Source organism: Vigna umbellata, chromosome 3 (genome assembly GCF_029865625.1).
Source record: "Vigna umbellata cultivar VRB3 chromosome 3, Vumbellata_1.0, whole genome shotgun sequence".
NCBI lineage: Eukaryota > Viridiplantae > Streptophyta > Magnoliopsida > Fabales > Fabaceae > Vigna > Vigna umbellata.
In genome coordinates this window covers 41193822-41218773 of record NC_142167.1, presented here as the reverse complement: position 1 = coordinate 41218773, position 24952 = coordinate 41193822, and the positions used below count along the sequence as shown (strand labels likewise).

The 24952-nt window shown below is 35.1% G+C and overlaps 2 protein-coding genes and 1 non-coding gene across 4 annotated transcripts; 2 read left to right on the top strand and 1 right to left on the bottom strand.

Annotated features, from left to right (window-relative positions):
• The first annotated feature begins 2415 nt into the window (after positions 1–2415).
• HL (HAL2-like protein) lies at positions 2416–15082 on the top strand. Of its 2 annotated transcripts, none has more exons than XM_047300856.2 (3): positions 2416–2837; positions 11380–12067; positions 12922–13916. In XM_047300856.2, exons 1-3 carry the CDS (start codon positions 2684–2686, stop codon positions 13094–13096), a joined length of 1017 nt encoding a protein of 338 aa, XP_047156812.1. In that variant the 5' UTR covers positions 2416–2683; the 3' UTR covers positions 13097–13916. The 2 variants fall into 2 exon arrangements, with proteins under 2 accessions (XP_047156812.1, XP_087966384.1); XM_088110258.1 differs by lacking the exon at positions 12922–13916 and adding an exon at positions 14417–15082 and having other exon boundaries at positions 2420–2837.
• A 7677-nt stretch (positions 15083–22759) lies between these two features.
• LOC124827732 (uncharacterized) lies at positions 22760–24235 on the bottom strand. The gene is made up of 2 exons (XM_047300854.2): positions 23946–24235; positions 22760–23846 (listed from the first exon to the last, which is right to left on the bottom strand). The coding sequence occupies exon 2, from the start codon at positions 23835–23837 to the stop codon at positions 22953–22955; it is 885 nt and encodes a 294-aa protein (XP_047156810.1). The 5' UTR covers positions 23838–23846; positions 23946–24235; the 3' UTR covers positions 22760–22952.
• A 603-nt stretch (positions 24236–24838) lies between these two features.
• On the top strand, positions 24839–24910 carry TRNAQ-CUG (transfer RNA glutamine (anticodon CUG)). The gene has a single exon. It is a non-coding gene; the product is annotated as a tRNA-Gln (tRNA).
• Positions 24911–24952: the final 42 nt, after the last annotated feature.

Genomic DNA, 24952 nt, shown 5'->3' with positions numbered 1-24952 from the left:
AATGAACTGGTAGAGACTTGCCCTGATGTTGGTGTATAAACTACTAACTCGCATCCCAAATCAACCACAAGTAACCCAAGTTTCTCCAAACATTCAAGATAAATAAATGAATGTGTTACACTAAAATTAAACAAAACATTCACACATTTATCATTCAAATAGAAAATATCCAAGATTAAGTTACCTAATTCAGATGCTTTAGCCCTTGTTAGGGCGAAGACTCGTCCCGCTGCTTTTGGCTTCCCTCCAAAGGAATTTTGAGTATGTGTCTCACTCCTTAGGCTCTTCTTCTCTAGATATGCAACAACAAGATGTTTAGGCTTTTGATAGACATAACACTTCCTCTCCTCAGTCTTCACATTAGACAACTTCAGACAATACCTCTTAGTATGAGGACCCCCACATTCATATAACTTCAAGCTTCTAGAATGTCCCTACTGTGGTCTAGCATATGACTTCTTATTTTTGTCTTTAGAGAAACCACCCTTTTGAGTCCTCACCACACAGCTCTGACTCTCTTCCATCAACTCTGTCATCTTGGACTGTTCCATCATTTCAGTAAAAGTTTCGATCTTCAAATGCACTATGAATCTCATCAGACTAGGACGCAAGTCCCTCTCAAACTTTCTGCACTTCCAATCCTCTCTTATAGTCTGAGTATAGAATCTAGAGATGTACACAAAACGTGCCACATATTCCTGCACAGTCTTGCTTCCTTAATGTAGCGTCAGAAACTCTAATTCCCTTTCATATTTAGTCATTCAACTGATCTCCTCTCCCTGAGCAATAATCAAAAGCTTTGTACTCCTGCACCAATACTATGCCTCCCCAACTAGAGAACATTAACTTCTCCTCCTCAGTGTAGTCTATCACTCCAAACATCTTTTTATTCTTGCATATCCAATCATCTGCCTCATCAGGAGTAGTCTTCCCATTGAACTTCAATGGATTATGATGTAGGTAGTTATTCATACTAGCATGGTACCTAGGGACATGTCTTGCCTGTTGTCCCTACAATGCGCGCATCATCTACTCGAGAGCACGAGAAATATCTTCAACGGTATTGTTAGAGATCGTGGTCTACGAGACACCTTCTTACTGATCGAGGTCGTAGCCGAATCAAATTAATGAGCAATTAGAAATGCAGTATACTAGGAAGTGACTCCTAAGTGGTCTCTCAAGGACCAACATTTGGTTCAATCATTTGATCGAACACGTAGTGGTCTCTCAAGGACCAATTTTAACTTAATAATACTACTCTAATGTAACATGGAGAGATTCAGTCTAGCGAGATGATAGGAAAATTGATATGTAGAATATTATTTGACAATCAAAACTCAACAAAAAAAACACATTAAATGTGAAGAAATAGATGAGAGGATGTGTGAATATTACATACAATAAAGCATTACATTTATACAATATTTACATTTATTATATTTTGTAAGATGTTATAAAAGTGTTTAGCATAATTTTATTTATTTAATATTATTTTTTAATTGAATGAAAAAGTAGGAAATGAATTTTATTTATTTATTATTATTTAGATTGAATGAAAAAATAGGAAACATTTATTTATTTAATATTATTACATTTATTACATAATTTTATTTATTTAATATTATTTAATAAAATTATTTAGCATAATTTTATTTATTTAGCATTTATACAATATTTACATTTATTATATATATATATATATATATATATATATAATTATATATATATATATATATATATATATATATATATATAATAATTGATGAAACAAATTATTATGTAAGTAATCTTTCAAACGGGTAAGGTTGTTTATGATGAAAACATAACAAAACAAAAACATGCAATTATTTTATCTAATAATATCAACAACAAAACTTTATAATTTCAGTTGTTTTCGTAACTAGAGTATGCTTTTTCTTTTGACGAAGAGTTTAGAATCAACAATGTAAAAAAAATGTTTTTAATTATTAAATTTTCTTACTTTAATATGATGAATTAATTATGGAAAATGTGTAAACATGGTATTTTTAAATTTTACAACCGTTACAATTGTCATTGAATAATAAATTTAATAAAAAATTAAATTAATATATTTTTCAAAAGTGGAATGACTGATTCATTAATTTAAAATAAAAAAAAATTAAACAAGTTTAACAAAAAAAAATGAATAAACTAAATACACTTTTTCCCTACATAAAATATAAACGTATTCTTAGTCATTATAATTTCATTTGAAACTGTTAAAACTTAGCTAAAACATATGTATTGAGGGATCATTTAAAATAATGAAGAGAAACTTTTTTTATTAATTAGCAGAGAGTGTGCTAAGTAGATTAAAGGTTTAAAGGTGGATCATACACACGAGACAAAATAAAGAAAAGATATTAAGTTCATGAGGTGCTTAAAATTTTTGCTATATTTTATCATGGAGAGAGGGTGCAATTCCGAGAAACCAAATCCCAGAAACTCCACTTTGGACGTGTTTGGTTTCATCTTTTTCTCCGAGAAAGGGCCACCCCACGTTTCACTTTCACTTTTCGCTTTGGGAAATGATGCCATTGTGTCCGGCAAAACTCATCATGTAGGAGACTACTCGACCCTCGCTTTCCCTTTTCCCCTTTTCACCAGGTGGGCACGTCAGAATCCTTTGATTCTCAACCCCAGTTTCTGACTTATTTTGGCTATGGAGGAAGACAAGTACGCCAAGGAATTGGAGGTGGCCGTGAGGGTGGTCCACGTGGCGTGTGCTCTGTGCGGGAGAGTACAGGAGAGGCTCCTTGAGACCAGCAATGATCACGTTGTGTCCAAGGATGATGATTCTCCTGTTACTGTTGCAGGTATTTGTGTTTAATTTTAATTTTAGTGAAGACAAGTTCCGTTTTTTTTTGTTGTTTTCATAAAATAGGATCGTTGCGAATTTAGTTATTGATGTCGGGTATGATCTTTTTTGGTTTTTGGCTTTGGGGAGGTGTGCATTTGAATTATTGTTTGATAGTTGTGGTAAGATTGGTGTTTTGGTGTGAGATCAAATGGGGTTGTCAGAAACTTTGTTTTATCACTATGGTAAAGTAATGGATGACCCAGTTTTGATCAAATTTTGTCAAATCGTAATTTTCAATATGTAATGCAGCTTGAGGATTTATGTGAGATTGAGAAATTTTTCTCTTGGCTTTGTAAAGTATTCAAGTGCGTTGTGATGGACCAGTTTTTTCGACATTAATCCAGTGAAATATTATATTTTTATGGTGAATTTGAGTCTTTGGAGGATAATTTAGCTTACATGAAGATTTTCATTCTTTATTCTTTGTTTATGAATTCTGTTCTTCTTGGGTATTTTGAGCTATAGCTTGACAGTGAAGTGTTAGGTTAATTCCTAAGTAGATTATCCAATATTGCATTTATCTATGGTCATAACTTGATACATTCATTTAATCTTTGCATCGTTAAATAATTTTTCATCTATTGTAATCCTCTGTTAATGGTGGCATCATAATTGCATCGTATGATTTCTGACGTCTACTGTGCACTGGCTTATTCATCTAACTTGATATATTCTATAAAACTGAGTAGATGGTTATGGTCATGGTAAGGAACCATAAAATGTAAAACAACTTTTAGAGAGAAGTATATTGTTCATTGGTCGTTAACTATTTTTTTCTTTATCTCAAAGTGTTAGTGAACTTTTCCATTGAAGTTGTCGAGAAGCTTCAGCTGTGTCTAAAGCTTAAGCTGTTAGATCAAAGCTCATGTTTTGTTGAGTCTTGACAGTGCATAAGCCCACCTACCTTAACCTCATAATTTAAGTTTCATTTTGAAGAATGAAGAGAACAAGTATCAAACTCTAACTGCATGATAGAGGCTATGATCCTACTTCATGAACTAGTTATCAACAAATTTTGTTACGTTGTGCTATGATTATTGAAATAAGGAACTAATCCTATAATCAAGAATATCTATATCATATATGTATTATTAGGAACATTTTTTGTTTATTCTAGTATCATATCTCCTCTACTTATTGTATAAATTCTTTTTTCTCAATATAAATGAAGCACCCATGTTGTCTGAGAAATACATTGTCTCAGCTCAATGTTTTTCTCTTTCCAAGAGTTTAATAGGTTAATAGTCGTAGATGTTTTTATATCAATAAGCTATTTTATACCAGATTTTTAAGTTGTGGCATAATTTGTATTGAGATATAAATGTACAATGTGTGCAGAGGCACACTAGTATAAATTTAGGTTAGTGATAGGGTTCTTGGTTACAAGAAACCCAGATTATCCACTGCATTGGTCCACACAGAAAGATCGCACACACAACACACGTAAATTATACCCGTTTAGAGTACAGGCTGTTGCTTGGCCTTATTATACCAGTTTCTAGCATCTTTGCCACCTGACTCCCTGAACAGTTCCCCATACCTCCTCAAGATCTCTTCCAGTTCTAGGGATTGGTTTGGAGTTAGTTGTTCCATCCCCCTTTCTCTTCTTTCCATCTCAGTTTTTTCTAGGATCCAAACCAGAGTTAGCACCTCAATTCCTGTTTCTTTCAATAATGCTTCAAGAGTCACCATTTTCTTGCCCAGAGTAGGGTCACCTTTAATCATCACCTCCCTATTTCCTTTCCCAAAACTCATTGTTAGATTCCTCCAATCCGTTTTGACTTCCCCGAGAGATGCTACCCATGTTACCCCCAATATCAGGTCTACTCCACCTAATTCAAACAAATAAAAATTCTCCCTTACTTCCATCCCTTCCAACACAACTAAAATATCCCTACAACATCCACTGTGGCCATCTCCCAAGCACACTTCATAGGGAGAAGTTTCTTCTACCCCCAAACTAAGTTCTTTTACCAGTTTGGCTAAGATAAAGTTGTGGTTGGTGCCACTATCAATCAATACCAACACACATCTTCCCTTTACCTCACCCTGTAACTTCACTGTGTTGGTTGGCATTAGTCCTCTAGTTGTAACTTCATTGTGTTGGTTGGCATCAGACCTCCAGTTGAGAACGCCAACATTTCCATTTGTTTCTACTCCATTTCCTCAACCACTTCCCTTTCTCCTACTTCCTCGTCCTCCGCCATAATCAAAACTTTGATACTCCTTTCGGGACACCTATGACTAGGGTTGTAAGGCCCTCCACAGTGAAAAAATCTCCCTTCTTCCCTCCTCCGTATATACTCTGGATAAGGAAGGTTTCTTACCCCCCTATTTCTGTTATTTCCCACATCATTATTGCCAATCGTGGACCCTCCAGTGATACTAGCTCCTTCTTTTCTTGCTATACAAAGGTTACTCACGTACTCTGTCCACTTTTGGCTCCTTTGAACATTTTTGTGCTTGAAACAACCCCATATCCTCACTGATAAGGAAGGTTTCTTACCCCCCCTATTTCTGTTATTTCCCACATCGTTATTGCCAATCGTGGACCCTCTAGTGGTACTAGCTCCTTCTTTTCTTGTATACAAAGGTTACTCACGTACTTTGTCCACTTTTGGCTCCTTTGAACATTTTTGTGCTTGAAACAACCTCATATCCTTACTGATATCTTCCAGTCGATTGACTGCTCCTGTTGGCTGCCCCCTATTCATAATTGAATATTTGGTGACCTCTTCAATGTCCTTGGCGATCTCCATTGCCCTCAAGAAATCTCTGGAGTTGTGGAGCCTAATCTGGCTCCTTATATCTCCCTGCTAACCAGCAAAGAAATAGCCCAGTAGCTGTTCCTCTATCAACTCAAATGCTTGCTCTACTAACCTTTCAAAATCCTGAATATACTCCTCCATAATCCCTTTTTGCCTTAACGTTGGAAGTTTCTCAAACACCATACCCCTATCCTTTCCCCCAAATCTTCTGATTAAAGATTCAAATAGTTCTTCCCAAGATGGATTCTTGGTTTTCTTTTTTCTCCAGAATTGGAACCAGTGGTTGGCCCCTCCCTCCAAGCTAATGTAGGCCAATCTTAATTTTTCCCTTGCTGCCACGTTTTGAATCTCGAAAAATTTCTCTGCTCTGGATATCCATCCCTCCGGATCAATCCCCTCAAATGTAGGCAACTCTACCCTTTTCATCCAATCTTTTTGTATTTCACCCTTGTCTTCTTCTATTTCCTCCTCTGCCTTGACCTTTCTTCCCCTTCTTATTCAGCAACCCCTAATTGCCCTCGAATTCTTGTCGGAATTCTTTGGATCTTTTATAAAATTTCTAAACATCTCTTTGAGCTCTTGATGACCCTCTTTTAGTTCCTTTATCGTCTTTTCTACTGTGTTGATTCTTCCTTCCATTCGTTTCTCTTTTTTGGATCTGGCAGGTCGGACCAAATGATAGGGTTCTTGGTGATACAAAGCCCAAATTATCCATTGGATTGGTCCACACAAAAAGATCACACACACAACACACGTAAACTACAAAGGTTTCTTTATTGCTGGAAAACACTCACACGAAAACAACCAAGGAAGCAATCCTTCCTCCCTGGGATGTAATGATCATGTCTACCCTCTTTTACAGACAAAAAATGTGTCCCCCAAAAACAACTAACAACAAACCAAACAAACTAACACCCTCCCACCTGACCAACAACCTTTCTCTACCCTCTAACCGTTTATGTCATGGTTTTTGTCCCTTTTTCGTAACATAGACCCTTAGGATCCTATTAGTTGGTGGTTGAAATTATGTGAAATTTTTAAGTTTACACTAAATCTATATGATGGTTGTTGCAGGTTTAGATTCCTTGATCTCAGATTTATAACCATAAATTATTGAAATACAAGTTATTAGTAAATTGACTCTAGCATTTTGGCCTAGTTTAAGCATTTTTGGTGTAATTACTCACTTACCTATTGCAATATGCACTCTAACATTTTTAATGCAGGAGGAAAAAATATATTGTGATAGAAAGTTGTAGTATATAAAGGGAAATAGATGATATTCTAGGAGAATAACTCCAGTAGTGTAACTTCTACTTCCAAAAGAAACTAGGAAAAACATAACATAGCAATGCGGAAAAGTTGACAACCAGAGTTGCGAGACGCAACCTCTATCCCCAAGGAAAATGCCTAACCAGTTTCTTGCCCAAATCTCTGTTCTCTGTTTTTGTACTCTCTCATACCCTGTAGCACTGTTAGGTTTATCAAGGAAGGGGGTTCACTGGGGAGATACAACACCAATGAGACTTGAGTCCAACCATATAAGGAATTGACATCACTCTCTACCCAAAACCTTAAGGCAATGGGTTAATGGGTCTTCACCTTTATATGGTGTTCTACTTTCTCTTTTTTACGCAATGTGGGACTTGGACTCACACTTGGAATTCTAGCAGTCTCCCTTTCAAGGGTGACTCCCTTACACATTGGTACACTTCTCCTCTAGCGAAGCATTTGAGTACCCCTTTTCGTATCGTTGTTCATCTTAATTGAACACGCTTACTTTCGTGCCAGGAAGACTTTCGATACAGGGACCATTGTACTCATCTGAGCCTCCCTCTCCCCACCCTCCTTCATGGTTCTATAATGATGGGGCATGGTCCCACCTAGAAGATAGACTCCACTGTTCACACACACCTTCCCTTCTCCACTACTCATGGTGAGTGCTTAACCTGATAGATCAACTAGAGCCAAACACCCAACCACGAAATAATCTATAAAGTATGCTTTACCTTCATTATCACTCGATGGTTCTATAGCAGAAACAAATGCTCCCCTCAAAGCAAACCCAAATAAAAAAGAACAATTTATGAGAAAAGTGAAAGGGCAGTGAGTGGTATGTAGGGAGTTTAGAGCAAATCCTAGACAAAGAAAAAAATACCCACTAAAATCAACAAAAAATTGGAAAGAATGAAAAAAATAAATCTTGATAAATAGGAATCAAAAAAAGAAGAGGCAACCATAGAGACATGTACTCATGGTGTCCTCCATTTTGAGTGAAGAAAAAGAAAAAAAGACATGGTGTCCTCCATCCTATGAGTGAGCAAAAGGAAAGAACATAGCTTGAATAGAGATAAGGCAAGAAGGAGAGGGAGGCAAAGAATGTGGAGGGTGGGTAGGGAGAGTGAGGCGAAGACTATGGAGGGAGGGTGGGCAGAGGGAAGCCAACACCTTGGAGGGAGGGTAGGGGTGGGGGAGGAGCAGCCATGGAAGGTCACACATGTCAATAATTTAAAGACCACATGTCAATAATTTAAAGGCCATGTGTATACACTAAAAGGGCAAGCGTGGCTCGCCTTTGTCATGTAAAAAAAAAACCTTAACGCCATTGGGTAAGGAAGATTATATCCATCCACTTTTTAAGTATGAAGACATAACAAAAACAAAGTTTTGGATATAGACAAAAACCAAAACTGCCTTATAATTTAGGGACAAAAAATATATTTAACCCTTTAATATTTAAAGAGAAAGGGAAACATGACCAACTTTGTTAGAAGCAGTTTTGGATAAATTGACCGTAGTTGAGATAAGGAAATTTAAGAGAAGAAATAGAAGAGAACAAGGAGAGATTACCACGATAAAAAGCACTTTAGTTAGTTATCTACCAACTTTGACTTTCCACTTATTGTGAGATATAGATTATTGACAAACTGGGATATGTGAAAGATTATGTTCGTCTTGTGGATTTTAACCTCAAATATTTTTCCCCATAAAACCTTGTTTTAGTTGTTTTTGATTTGGAGATATTTGTTGTCTTTTCAAGAAAGCCATGCATAGAGTAACAATTTTCTTCAGTATGACTCATTCTTTTAAATAAAAGCATTTCGAGTACCATGTCCTCCTCTCTTGCCATGACCTCCCTTCCACGAGTAGATACATGGCAAAAGCTTCAGTACATTCGTGGATAAGAGTTGTAACATAGAGTAGTGGTGTTGTTAGGCTTATTGATGGGACTTCTTGACTGGTGAAGATTTGATCTACTATATTATCAAAATTTAGATTTATGGCATGAAGAATCACTACCATATATAACTTGTGCAATTTCTGAATGGTTTTTCCCCAAGTCAGCTTTTAAGAACATCTTTAACTTCTCAACATTTATTGACCTTTAGCCATAAAAGATCTCAAGTAATGACTTATTTGTTTGAGAGATGTTACTTAATGGGCAGAGTCATAAAGTCTAAATATCATTTGCAAAGATGCTTTGAGCCTTCTTCCAAAGGGAATTACATGTTCTGAATGTTCTGAGAGTACCCAATATATTAGGTTCCACAAATTGCCACAATAGAGCACTGAGTGGGAAGTCCACATCTAACAGTGTTCAACATTTGATGATATTTAATTATCTTTTTCAAAGTGATCATGAAAACCTTGACCGAGAAGCTAAAGTTCAACAAATGCATATCAAGATAAATAATTTTCACCATTAAGATTTTTCAAAGTAATTGTTTTGAGTCCCGAAAAATTAAAAGGCAGGTCTAGTAGATAATGTTCCACAACTCTAGCAGACATAAAAAAACAAAAGCAGAAAAAAAAGAGAAGTTGCCTAGGTTTCAAGATAACCTATGCGTGAATGGTTTCAAAAAGGTAAGTATAGGAGTTGGAACTGGGACAAAAGTAGCCAACGAAAATGCTGGTGGTGTCGTGACGGTGTTGTAGTGACAAGAAAGTGGCATGCAGGCTAAATGCACCTCACTGAGTCACAAAGATAAGTGGCACTTGATGAAGTGAGAGAGAACTAGCCTTCAACAACCAGTCAAATTGTGCATGGCTTGTAGAGACACTTCAGTTCCGGTTGTTGTTGGAGAAAAAGGTGGAGTTCAGCTATTGTGGGATGGTGGCCAAAGATAGTGGACAGTGGGAGAAGACATTTTCTTGCAAGAAAATATAAGCAAAGTGGGATCAACCCATTTTGATACCAACTTGAAAGAGTGTATATATGAGACAAAGAGTTTGGGAGATCTTAACTTGAAAGAGTGTATATTGGAGGCCAACTTATACTAAAGATAAGGTCAATTTACAGGATATAAGTGAGGATAAACCTCATTGTCAGTTTTGTGAGGTTAAGTGAGGCATAAATCCACTTACTAAGAATATATAAGCTTAAGGAAACAGAAAGAAAAACATAATGGAGTTTAACCCTATGATTCTAGGTTACAGATAAATGCAACACAAAACTTTATAAACTATTGTAATAGTGACTACCTAAGCTCCAACTTGTCTTTTAAACCTGCATTGCAGCACTTCATAAGGATGGGAACTTGTTTTTACCTTTTGTTATTAGTCCAAAGATCCAAGCTTCAATGTATTACACAATTTTCTCCTGCAAAATGTGGAGCTAATACCATTGTTCTCTTTCTTTTTTATTCTCTAGATATTATTAGTTATCACAATCTATTAGGCATGAACCCAACTTTTCAATGGCATGGCCTTGTGTCCGACATGTGTTAAACACTCTACTGAAGTTTCAAATTAAAAAATCATTGCAGGTCCAACACAGTCAAACACAGTGGTAATGAGTGTGGAGACAGTATTTTTTTTAAGTTGGGAAGGTAGAAACTTACTGCGTAAGTTTATGTTTCCTCTTTAAACAAACAAACAAACCGTCTACTTTCCATTTACACGTTCTCTTTTTGTAACTTTTGAGTTTCTCCCCTCTATAAATAAATTACCCTCCTATGCCCTGTTAGTCTCATTTGCACTTCCCCACCATTTCATGCTTCTCAGTTTTTGTGAACGTGAAACCTATCACTAAAGTTTTGGTATAAAGTATTTTTTTGAATAACATGAATTTTGATGTTTCCTTTATTATTTCGAATTAAAAATCAATTTGAAATTCCCTTTCTTACTGTTTTTAGTTTCATCCGGTAATGGGGTTTATGAAATTTCATAAAAGTAACTTTTTTTTATCTTTTATGAGAGTCATAGAACTAGTTTTCTCTATTCATGTTTGTTTCTATTTTTGACCCTCATCCTGTGTAACATGATGGTGGTGGGGACTTCATTTTATCTATTTAATATTATTATTATTAGTTGATTTTAGATGGATAAATTTGATCCTTTTTTATTAGGCAACAATATGTTCAAACTATAAAATTTGACTATTTTATATATGATTTTGAATATATAAATATTCAACATATATACATACATATATATATATTTGACTGGTCATATCCTACTTTTTGGCGATTATAGGTATTGCCGTTTCCGTGCCTGTGTCCATGCATCATAAATCACAATTTTTTGTGGTGAAACCAAGCTAGCTTGTTTATATTCCTATAGCACTAAAACAAATCTGCCATATTCGAAATTGGGATATTTTACGTAGTATATATTTTATCCTTACAAATTGCAAATTCATTCATGATGCTCATATTTTGTTTCTGGCGCAAATATTGCTTACTGTTGTTAATTGACTGGTTATTTCATTTCATATCTCGGCACGAGAAGACTTTAGTGTTCAAGCAACCATTAGTTGGTTATTATCAGAAATATTTGGAGTTCAAAACGTATCAATTGTGGCCGAAGAAGACATACAAACCATCTCAAAGGATGAATCAGCAAGCTTGCTGGATAATGTTGTGAACACTGTGAATGAGTCTTTAGCTTTTGCATCCAAGTATGGTCTTCAAAGTCCAGAGACAACTCTAGGATCAACTGAAATTCTTGAGGCCATTTCCCGTTGCAACTCAACTGGAGGCCCCAGTGGAAGACATTGGGTACTTGATCCTGTTGATGGCACATTAGGATTTGTACGTGGGGATCAGTATGCTGTTGCTCTAGCTCTGATTGAGGATGGAAAAGTTGTTCTTGGAGTTCTTGGTTGTCCTAACTACCCAGTAAAGACAGAATTGCTTAATTATCATTCTCGGCATCACCAAACAATGGCGCAATCGTCTCTAACAACTCCTGATACTGGAGGAAAAGGATGCGTATTGTACGCAAAAAGCGGCAGTGGTGAGGCTTGGTTGCAGTCATTGATTGATGGAGAGAAAATGCTGGAATGGCCAAATCGTGCTAGACTTATTCGTGTTTCTTCAATTGATGATCCGGCATTGGCAACTCTCTGTGAACCAGTGGAAAGGGCAAACTCAAACCATTCATTCACAGCTGGACTTGCTCACAGTGTGGGACTTAGGTGTGTATATTTTCCCTTGTTTCATTCAAATTAACTAATTCACTGAACTGAAATTAACTCCTACATAAGCGCATTAGAACATGGTGTTAAAAGGTTTAAAGATTTAGGTTTAAACCTTCATTTGGTCCTCATATTTGTGTGTCAATCTCAAGTGTGTTATCGTGTTTTTTTCGGTCTCAATCGGGTCCTTAAACTTGTTAAAATGAGCCAATTAAGCCCTCTCCGTTAATTTATCAATAACGTCGTTTGTCTGTGCTGAGCTGTAATTTGTTTTAGTTGACGAGACATTGTTTATTAAATTTGATTGGTGTTGTGTTGTGTGAATAGATTGCCACGTGTGATGTTGTTAGCCCTAAAACTTAATATTTAGAGAACCCTGATTTCAAAAGTGTTTAAAATCTCCGTTTTCGTTAGGAAGAGTTCTGGAAAAAATGGAGGTGGTGGAAAAAATGGCCTTTATGCAGTGTCCCTTGGAATCCGTCTTCTCCTTCAACCTCTCATACAATTTCGCAACAAAGAAAACTTCAAGATTCCAAACTAATATTATAAAGAGTATTTCCAGTACTCAACTAGATAAAAGGTATCAGTGAGGTAAGGCTCACCTATCTTTTTTAGGTTCTTTATACATAACATTTTTCTTCTTCTTTTATGGACATAAACCACACAATATCTCAAAACTGACAATCAAAAACCAAGTTTTCCTGGTGTGAGAGTAATTTTATATGCCAAAAAACCAGGATTGAATGACCTCATATTCTGTTTTGAAACAACTTGAAGTAACTTGAAATTATTTGATCCTCTGAGAAGTTTGTGTAGTATCTCCTTTCCACTAAAATACCTTCTTCTCTTGCTAGGCTCTCAACTTCTTCTTGTACTCTTTCGCCACCAACTTTATTTGGATCCAACAAATTACAGGCTACCTCAATGACACCTTCACCACGTGCAAGTGCCATGGCCTGTACAAAGGGAAGTCCACCACCTCTTCCACTGACCCGTTTGGCAATTCTCCGAACAGCATTAATATCATAAGACAATAGAGGGATATTGTAGTTATCAACCCAATTGGTGGCTCCAATGACAGAACACTTTCAATTTCATTCCTCCACCACCACGTGATTGTCTTCGTCTTCGCAAACTCTTCCCAGCCTTAATTCTCACACTCACTCACCACAACAAAATCCCTAACTCATGAAATCCCTAATTCCCATTTCAGTTTTTCTGTTTAACTTAAAAAAAAAAAACAATCAAAATCACTACTTCCCTCATTCTCTGTCACGTATATAGTTTTTTTCATAAAACTATTATCCACGTATTTAAATAATTTAAACTGAGCTCATTATGTGTCCACCACGTAATCACATGCAAACGGCGTTACTGATAAATTAACGGAGAGGACTTAATTGGCTCATTTTAACAAGTTTAAGGACCCGATTGAGACCCAAAAAAACACGATGACCCACTTGAGATTGACACACAAATATGAGGACCAAATAAGGGTTTAAACCAAAGATTTAACTGTCATGGCAGAAACCATTTCTGTAATAACAATTGGGTAAGTACATGTAGAAATTAGTTAGTTATAAATGTAGTATTGCAAGTAGTGAAAAGAATATAAAGAAAAACCAAGCTTTGTAATTCTTGGACTTCAATAGAAATCATAATAAGCAGAAAAGTTTGTTGATAACAATCGTAGAATTGGTTTGTCTTTTATATATAATTTTTTTACTGCAAACATTGAAAAGTTATAAATGAATTATTAAACTGATGATTATCCTAAGATAGCATAGGTAGTGCATGGCTTAAATTTATCAGCTTTACTTTCCCTTAAAAGGAGATATTAGGCCAAACACATTTTGGTAAAAATTCTTATTAAAGTGAAGTTTATTTTTTATAAAAGAAAATAGGGTAAAACAACATATATATATATATATATATATATATATATATATATATATATATATATATATATATATATAAAGGAGAGAATCTGAGGTAACTTTTAAAGATAAAGTGCACAGTTTAGCCTCCATCCCTCCCATCTAGACTAGAACTACTTTGTGAATAAGAAACAAAAATTTCAGTTTGAAAGCTTTTTTAAACTCTTATTTTTGAACTTGAACTTTAATGTTTTTTCTAGAAAGGAATTCAGAACCAAGAACTTTACTTTTAGCCTGATTTAGTCCTATCATTTCATGGATTCAAGGTAAAAGGTTATTCTCCAAAATTCCTTGTTTTCAGTTTCTTTCAGAGCTGGACCTGAATATATGAAAATGACATTTTTTTATGTTCATTTGAATTTTTCTGTTTCAAACACCATTGCTGGGATTGAATCACTCTCCTCTGTTGTAGAAAACAGCCCTTGCGTGTGCACAGCATGGTAAAATATGCAGCAATAGCACGGGGCGATGCAGAGATATTCATGAAATTTGCCAAGTGTGGCTACAAGGAGAAGATATGGGATCATGCTGCTGGTGTTGTGATTGTTGAAGAGGCTGGTGGTGTGGTAACTGATGCTGGAGGGCGCCCTCTGGACTTTTCCAAGGGAATGTACTTAGAAGGTCTTGACAGAGGTATAATTGCATGCTCTGGTGTAACACTGCATGAAAAATTTATAGGTGCTGTTTATGCAAGCTGGGACTCCTCAAATTTATGATCCTTCCTTTCTTCTATCAATGAGGCAAATTTTGGTAGAGGCAAACTGCAACATGTCTTTTTTTTTCAATCCTTTTTTTCCTCTGTTTTTCACTCCAAAACATTGTGATGCATGTTAGTAGACACAGTAGCTGGCTAAGTTTCCACTGATATAGCATATTATATTAAGCTGATGACATATTTATTCTTTGAATTTAGCTCTTCTCTCAAAGGCAGGAGTATACTTCAAAAGGATGAAAGTGTAACTATAATCATTGATTAGTGATAAAAGTGTAACTATAACCATGGATTGAACACTCAAAGGAGTGTTTGATTTGACAAAAACTTTTTTTTTCTGTTAGTTATAATGTTGCATTGTTTTCACTTTGATTTCGGCTTTTACATTTTATGGTGAATAATGAAAAAATCACTTATATGTTCTACAGTATGTTAAATGCCATTGTTACTTGTCTATACTTTGAATGTGAATTTTAAATTTAATTTTTAAAATTTTAATTGTAACTAGAAAGCTTTTCGGATAGTGTAATTCGAAAATAAAAACTGACTTCTACATTCTTGAATTTGATTGTTATTTTTAAAATTACTTTTAGTTACAGAACTCAGAAGTTAAAAATAATTTTTGAACTGTGTAATTCAAAAGTTTTTTCTTTTTCCAATAAATTATTTTTAGATTATATTACTTGGAAGTAATTAAGCTTCCGGAATGTATAATTTAGAAGTTATTTTTTGTTTTTCTTCTTCCACTCCAATAAAAGTGGAACTCCGCAAACTATCATGGATTACAAATATAATAAAAATTTCTACATTTCTTTATTTTCAATATTTTCCAAAATAGATGTTTAAGAAGATATTTCTAGATCTGAAAAATACCTTTTCGAATATTCAATTTGAAATATATAGAAATTTTTCATATATTATTGAATTTAGGAATACTTTTCGAAATACTTGTTTCGATTCCGAAACAATGAAATGAATCCAGAATACACGAAAAAGTTTGAAACTAAGTGTTTGAAAGTCATTTTCAAATTTGAAAATCTATTTCAGAATGATCGTTTCAAATTTTATTTTTTATTTTGGAATGGTTGTTTTGGAAGATCAAAAATACTTTCTGGAAAATCTCATCTGAAATAAAAGAAAAATATTTGAAATTGGTATTCTAAAATGAATTTCTAGATCTAATAATGACTTCCAAAACTTATGTTTCGGAATGTATTTCTTAGTCCGAAATGTATTTTCAGATGTGAAAAAACCTTTCAGAATAATTGTTTTAGAATAAATAAAAATAAAAATGATATAAAACATAAATGTTTCCTGGAGTAGTATATTCAGAATGCTTGTATCCCATTTTTACATTTTTAGTATTACAGTGTGGGGTTTACGTAATACCGTATGAAAGAAAAGAATGGAAAAATGATAATTTGGAAATGAGGGAGGTGACAATGATTTTGTCTATACTTTGCAGACATTATTATTAGCACCCTCCAATTTGTTATTTGAACTTTTTATTCTTTTTTTCCTGCCAATAGTGAAAACTCAAAAGGTTTAATGGTTTACTTTTCCTAGTTTTGCTGCAACGTGTGAATTTGATTTGGTTTTGAAAAAGTTTCGTTCAAACTTGATATAATTCACATCAATCAAATCTATTATGTTATTTTTGCAAAAACAGAGTTTACTGTTTATTGAAGTGGAAAAAGAGTATGCTAACGTGGTAAACATAATTTTTTAAGGTTTATCGATATTTAAATGTATTATGGTTACAAAGGAGAACTCATAAGTGGATGTCCTAATTATAATTATAAACAAATTAGGGTTGAAATTTTTCTTTTAATTATAATTAGAAATAAATTAAGAGTTAGGATTTCTTTTGTTAATTACTTCTAAAATTCAATTTCTGATTAATTCTAAATTCCTCTGTCATTACAATTGAATATGACAAACCTTAATTTGATCCTCAAACGTTAATCTTCTTTCTCTTAATCGAAAACCCAAATTGAGGGGGAAGGGTTTCTGTGTTCATGGCTTGGTGATGATGAGGCTCTGGACTTGCGATTCATGGCGTGGAGAACTCACGATTCCCAATTGCATGAAGAAGACGACGGTTTTGCGACATCGCGATTCGTGTGGGGGGTTATTTGTCGTGCATGAACAGTGGCTAGGAGGGTTTCGTTCCCCCCTTTCGGTCTGGTTGTTTTCACAGGGAGGAGAGGTATGCTTAGGTAGCGCAGGTGTGACCTCCTTGCGACGCAGTGGTCACGACAGTAGCATCTCCGCAACACAAGGGTTTCTCACTCCGACAACGTCGCGACAAGGGTTTCGATTGAGGTTTTTGGGGCTTGTAATTTTTGCGTTTTTTTATTTCAAATTTGGGGTTTTTCGGACATCTGTTCTTGGGTTCCTGATTTCTTCTCTGAAAGTTGGTGGAGCAAGGAGCAGGGGCGAGGGAGGCTCCTACTCTTCTCTGTTTTTGGTGTGTGATGTTATATGAGAGCAGATGATGTTACAGATGAAGATGAAGCATGATAAATTCGTGATATGATGGGGGACAGACTTGGGATTTTATTTAAAGCTATTGCAATTGAGTTTTTAAGACAATGTAATTGGAGTTATTTTATTTCCTTCATTATTTGGTTTTATTTTAATAATGCAATTGAAAAAGTATTTTGGAACTATTATGCGATGCAAGTTTAAATGCTTAGGATTTTAAAAATACGTTTCTACGCTATAAGAAAGTTTTGAAAATTACCGGTTTTTGTAATAAGTCGTGACACCCTGAAATTTGAGACATTACACACTACACTACTAGGCAATCTTGCCAAGTTCAACTTTCCATTCGGAAAACATACCGAGCTCTCCCTAATACTCATCAGCCTCGTTAAGCTCTTCATAGTCATCGTCGAGCTCTCCTTTCTCATTGTCGAGCTCTTAACCTTCATTGTTGGGCTCTTAAACAACCCGAAATTAAGCAACTCAGCCTTACCTAGCCTAAGCTCACTACTCTCGACCTAGGGGTCTCCACAACTCGGCGGCACATCATCCAGGCTTCTTGTCATCAACAAGACCCCTATCTCCTCGTACAAATATTTTTCTCCTTTTTTCAGCTTGACAAAACTTAACTATGTGACTGACCTTACCACAATTGTAACATTTGCTCGTTCTCCACTAATGTGCATAATGGTCTTGTTTGCTACACTTGAAACATTCTACTTATGACTTAGACCAACCTCTTTGACCACTTTCTTAGCTACGACCACATCCACGTCATCCTCAGCCTCTGCGTCCTTTGCCTCTAGAACCTCAATCATGAGTGTTCCAAGTTTCGTTCACATCCAGTTGTACCTGTAATGCTTGGTCGAGATATTCATTATATTCATTCCAATTCCCTTTCCTTTATTTGTGGGCTTCTAATGATTCAGCAAGTTCATCACTTGTGAGAATTGACAAGTCATTCGACTCTTTGATGGCGCACATAATACTCTCAAAATCTTTTATGAGTGATCTCAAGATCGTACAACTCGACTAGGCTACATTTGTTCTTCATTCCTTCCGAGTTGGTTGGCCACCTTCTCCACCCAAGTTACGTACTCGGTTGCCTGTTCTTTTTGTTCCATTTTTAGATGTTCAAACTATCCTTTGAAAGCTTATATCCAGACTTGTCTAACGCATCACCTTTATATGCAACCTCCAGAATCTCTCAAGCTTCCTTTGTTAACGTCGCATTCACTATTTTTCCGAACTCCAACTCATCCATTATACTATATAGAAAGTACACCATTGACCCATCTTTCATTTGTGTTTTTTTCAACACATTGTTGACCTATGCTGCTGCCAGGTGTTTGCCTTCCTTGGGTTCATTGTATTCATCTTCCAACATATCCCAAACATCTTGGGATCTTAGTAGCACCTTCATCTATAGACACAATTTATTATAATTGATTTTCTTTGTGAATTGTGACACAATCATTCTATTAACATCTTGTCATCTCTCTCGTTATCTTTGTTCTAAACACTGAAACACACTTACTCTTTCACTCTTTTTTTATTCTTTTTCGAAAAGGTTATTAAAACCGTTGCACACAAAAATGATGTCTGTAATAATTCATTGTGTGTTAGTTTCATGCAATTGTGATGACTTTAAATAGTCGTACAAGTGGACCTTGGGCCGAGTATATGAAACGAAAAATAACAACTACCACGAAATAAGAACTAGCTGGGTACATCTAAACAGAAAGATGTGCAGCATAAAATAAAAAAATGACCGACCTAATATTTGGTTGGCCTCAATCTTATCAAAAACGAAATAATACTTAACCAATTATTTCCATATTGTTATAAAATCAGAACCGGCTTACTAATAAATAAAAACAAACACAACATTGTAAACAGAAATTAATAAAATTACACAACGGCAGAAAATAAAACTTAAACACGATTACTAATAAATATCTTAAAATTTAAGTTTATTCAACAAATATATTCTCTTACGAACTGAAAGGAGTAATGTAATTCATTCATGGCAATAGAGGCTATTATCTAGGACGAGATCAATCATACAGACACTCCAAAACTAAAAAGTTGAAGGCTGAGAATTGTTGAAGAAGGAAATACATGAATTGTGATAATATATAATAACAACACATTCCGATGTTAAATTAGGTTGAAAATAAAATCTCAGCTTAAATGATTTAGTAGTTTAATAAAAAGATTGTGCAATTGATACAAGATTAGTAGTTTAATCTCCATCTCCCAACTCCAAAGGGCTAATGTATCCGATGACTTTGAATTTTCTAACCTCATGTCTCCATAATTAGCGGAGATTAATAATTTGATCATGAGATCTATACAATAGTTTTCCTTTTTCTCTTTTGTTGGAGAAATAAAATCTGACTACCAAGGTTGTATATATTGTTTAATAAGAGAGTGTTCATTAGCTCGGACTATTGATGTTGTAGCTCGGACTAAGTAGATTATATTAAATTTTATTTATAATTGAGTTAAATTTGATTTAATTCAAATTAACTCACTTTTACATAAATTTAGTTTAAATGATCTGAAAGTCACCATAAATAAATTGTATTATACTTCTTTTTGTATATACTGAATTAATTTGAATAATAACTTAATTTGTTAACATGCTTAAAACTTATTGAATTAAATTTTGTTGCTTAAAAATGATAATTTAATAAAATAAATAATTCCATCTTATTTAGTCTTCTCCTATTTCTAAGTAAACCCCGCCCCTATATGCCCTGGGTAGACATGTGAAGGTAGACTTTGACCGGTCTTGGTCTGTGTTTGGGCGTGCTAGCAAGGCTAAGGCTGGAAAAAGAGTACATCAAGATCAGTCAAGTCATCACTTATTCGATTGTTGATTCCATTCCCTATATGCCCTATCTATTGTTCATGCTTTCTTTACATGTTGGGTACATTGTTGGTGGATGTGCTATATGTAAGGATTTAGAAATTCAGATAAACTGGAAGACAAGTGTATGTTGCTTACTGCATCGATCGGTTTTGATGGTAGTATATAAAAGAACTTTTCAAAATTTCGTGTCATTCTCTCCATGCACTTCTTCTCTCCAAACTTCTGAGTTTTTCCTTTCTCCTCCTTTTCTTTACAAATGCTCTCTAGAAATTCTCACTTTTTCTTCATCTGATCATCAATCAGGCTGTGCCTGAGCTTTTCTGGTGTCAAAAGCTTCATTCTTCACCGATCAAAAGCAATCTTTGAGTTGGTAAGTTAATTTTTTTCTCAAAAATTCTGGTTGTTGTTACATGCAAGCCAAGTATTGAGTTGCATGTGTTCATCAGCTTTCTTTTCTTGTTTCTGACTTCAATTTTGGTCCTATGTTTGGTCTTTTCTCACCAAACGGTGATCTATAGGTGTTCATAGAGTTTCTTTCGGTGCAAGCTTCAAGTTGGAAATTTTGGGGTTTAGTTGTTCAGATTTTCTAAGGCAAGGGAAGCTAAATAATTTAACTTGTATGTTATATGTTTGTATTGGATTGTATGATTGATTGAAATGCATGTTGAATTTCTGTTTTCGATTGAATGTGAGGACTGAACTCTGTGAACTGGACTTGGGAGTTTTATGCAGAAAAAGTGTTCGGCTAGTGTCAAATTGTGGAAGTGAGAGGGTGAAAATGAGAGTAAGAGGTTGGGAGTGATTTTTGGGCAGTGAGAGGAGTTTGAATAAGTGAATTGTGACCTATTAGTATCAGGTTTGGAGGATTAGAAGAAAAATATTTAGTTTTGGGTAAATTCTAGTGTTCTTCGTAATTATGCAGAATTTTACAGAATTATGCAGAAAGCAGAGTGTGCACCTTTGGTCGTTCGGTCTTGGTCAAGTGTTCGGTCTTATGTTATACTAGTGTTAGCGCTCGGTCTTACATTAGCAGTTATGCTACTGTTAGCGCTCGGTATTACATTAGTATTTGTTTAGCCTTGATATTTAACCTAGTTTTAGTACTCAACTTTAATATAGTGTTCGGTTTGCATATGCTTGTTTGTATTCGGTTTTGGTATGTTGTAGTGTTCGGTATTGCATTGTTTGGACTTGTGCGAAATGTATGTATGTGTATACAATTAAAATGAATATTTTAAAATGAGAGTATGTAGGATCTTACACTCAAGATAAATTAATTATACAAGTTTTCAGATCAATTAAGTATACAAGTTATCTAAATTTAAAAAGAAAAGAAAAATGTGTGCATAAAAAATATTGATGAATGAATTAGTTTTATATTTTTAAATTTCAATATAAATAGTTAATTTTGAAATTGCATTTTCACAATTAAGTTAAATTTGGGACTTTTAAGAACAAGATCAAGACTTTTCACCTTTCATAGTTCTAAGTTAATGATGTAATTCATTTGTTTTGAACGAATGTTTGAATGTGAAATGTTATAATTAGAAAAGATAGAGTAAGAATATTTTGATTTAAAAAATGTATCAGTCTTATCATTAATTATTAACTTTAATCGTAATGTTTTAAAATGATTTATTACAGTTAGTTAATTTCATAACCTGTAACTATTTTGATAGCAACCTTTGATGTAAACTCCTAACCAATTAATCCCGAACCTGAATCTGTGATCATAAATAACACTTCAGGGGCAGCTTGCCACAAAGTTGAATTGCACGTAGCAGAGTCTTCAAAACACATGCCACTGTTTTACTTTTTCATCAATTCTTAGCACTACCTTTCAACTTTATCATAACTTCAAGCTCACATGGACAGAACACTACGTCATCCCTTTCCTTCTAATTTCTTGCAAATATTATAATATGTTTTCTAATGTTCTTGTAAATTACGATTCCTATGTATGAATGACTAAAGATTTTTTTTATTGGTAAAAGATACTTACTTACATAAAGATTTCTAAAAAATAAATGTAATATTTTATTAAAAATTTTACTTTTTACTACAATAATTGATTTAATAAGAATAATATGACATTTTCTATAATTTTATATTTTAATTAGTGAAAGTTAGATTGTTCACATCTGCATGAGAATATTTATATACAAACAATAGTTGATAAAACCATTCCAAGAAATATGATTTTCAAGGGATATTATTTTTATAAAGTAAATGGGAAACGTATATAATGCATTTACTTGCAATTAAATCACAGTTTAATGCCAACAGATTTTTTTTCTTTTTCCTTCTCAAGTTACAATCTGAAATTGAAACTCAAAATTAAATTTAAACACATCTAAGTATATAATATTCTAGGGTTAAATATGTTTTTAGTCCCTAAACTATTGGCCGTTTCTGGTTTTCGTCCCTCTTCTAAAGTAAGGTACAATTTGGTCCTCATTCTTTAGAAAAAACGTTCGTTTTAGTCCTCAAAATTTTGTTTTTAGTCCTCGTTTTAGTCCTCAAAACGTTTGTTTTTTCGACTAAAACGAACGTTTTTTAAAGATTGAGGATTAAATTGTACCTTACTTTGGAAGAGGGACGAAAACCAGAAACGGTCAATAGTTTAGGGACTAAAAACATATTTAACCCAATATTATATGAAACTTATTATTCGTGAACTAAATTTAGTTTGCACTCAACAAACTAAAGTTTGAGTGTATATAAACTATAATATAAATTTTTCTTCCCCTTCATAGAATTATAGTGAAAAAAAAATGAAAAACTGAGACAAAAATACAAAATGGTTTTGTTCTGTTTGTATATAGGACATCACTCTCCATAGACAGTAGTGTGTATGTGAGAAAATCCACGTCAGCAGAATCTCCAATCCAACCTAACCTCAGGTGGGCCATCCACGTGTTGAGTGGGCTTTCTGAACGACACGACGTGGCTGCTAACCATGAACGCAGTCACGCGCTCGCTCACTCTTATGTCTTCCATTTTCATGTCTTGCAACCGCCGCACGTACTCCGGCACGTGCACAAGGTCCCACACCACCCCAACGCCACCCTCCTTCAACACCCTCACCACCTCCGCCATCGCCCTTCCCCTCTCCGCAGCAGCCACCTCCGCCCTGTGCCCCCTTCCCGCCGTGTGCAAAAACGTCCCGGACACCACAACGTGGAAGCTGCCGTCCAAGAACGGCAGTTTGGTCGGGTCGCCTGTGCGGCATGTCACATACTCCTCCACTCCCTCTACCTTAGCGGCCCGAAGCGTCGCCGCTAACCTGGCCTTATTCGGACCGCTGAATCCAATCACCCGACCCGAACCTCCTTCCTTTTTAAGGCGGGCGGCTAATGCATTCAGCAAAATGCCGCGTCCGCAGCAGCCAAGGTCAAGCGCTAAGCGCACCGTGGACCACTCGTCGACGGTGTCCACCATGCGCTGCGCCATCTCAGAATGAAGAGGCACTGCGGAGTAGAAAAAGTTCGCCGCGGCGTAGAAGAGGCAGAGGGCAGAGAGCGCCGTGACGGAGCCGGTGAACCCTGCCACGAAGCGGGCGGCGCCGCGGTGTACAGCGGCGATGGAGAGAAGGGTCTCAAAAAGGGTGGAGATTTGGTTGAAGTAGTGAAGGTAGAGTACTGAGAGAATCGAGAAGAGAACGGCTTGACAGAGAAGGAAGACGAAGGTTTGCCACTGATCCATTCCGTAGATGAGGTAGATCCGCGTCCATTCTTTGCTTGATGTTTTTCCCATTCTTTGATTCTGCAATTCACAGAAAATGCCTAGAAAATTAAATTGAAAATAAAATATCCTTAATTGACCCAAAAGAAGGAGACAGGAGTCTAGGAGTGTGTGGCTTACAGTTACAGTTTGGTAGTACAAAGTGGAAGGTTTGGATCTTCGAAGGTTTATTTGACGTTAATGGCGATGGTGCATCAAATAGTGTGATGTCATTTTGATTGAAACAAACAACAATTCCTCGTTTTCCGTTTTCAACGTGAGAGAGACAAGGAAGCGTGGAAATGAGGGAGAGAACTATAGAGAGAAAAACGTTTTTTTTTTTTTTCTTTTAAGTAGACCATTGATTATATATATGGAAAAAACGATACGTGTACACATTTATTTGACGATATTTTGACATGGTGTCACTTACTTATTGATTCATTTTTTAATATTTTTGAATTTTTTGTGTGTTAACGAGGAAATGAAAATTTATATATCGAAGGTACGTGTGCTGTTTTGAAAGCTTCGACTTTCATTCTTCTTTCGCAAAGCTTAGGTCATGAAGATTGGTTACAAAAAATTCCTTCCAGCGACCAGTTGTATCTTAGTTGCGGGTAATTGTTAGGGTTACTTCCCAGGCGCGATTTGAGAGTGAAAAACTTGTTTTTTTATTGTTGTTCTGTTTGTTTTTGTTCGTTGATGTTTGGTTAACAGACTTCTTTGTTTGAGTTTTTTCTTTAAGTGTCAGTCTTTGCTCAAGTCAATAATTTGTAAATAGTAAAGTGAACCTGTGATACAATCTTTCTGAAAACTATTAAAACTCTAAGAAAAAAACTATTAAAAAACAACCATGAATATTGAAAGGATAAATTTCATAGTTTATATTCTACAAATATTAAGTAGACAACTTATATAAAATCTTAATATGATTTCTAGAATATATATGAATCTTATAGCATGTCAATAATATTTCGTTTACAGCAATCAAATATTATAAATATAAAGTCTATAGTTATTTGTTAAAACAAAGTGGTCCCATGGTCTAGTGGTTAGGACATTGGACTCTGAATCCAGTAACCCGAGTTCAAATCTCGGTGGGACCTTTTGTATTAATTTTTGCTTCAGCTGGAGGACAAAATTGCTTC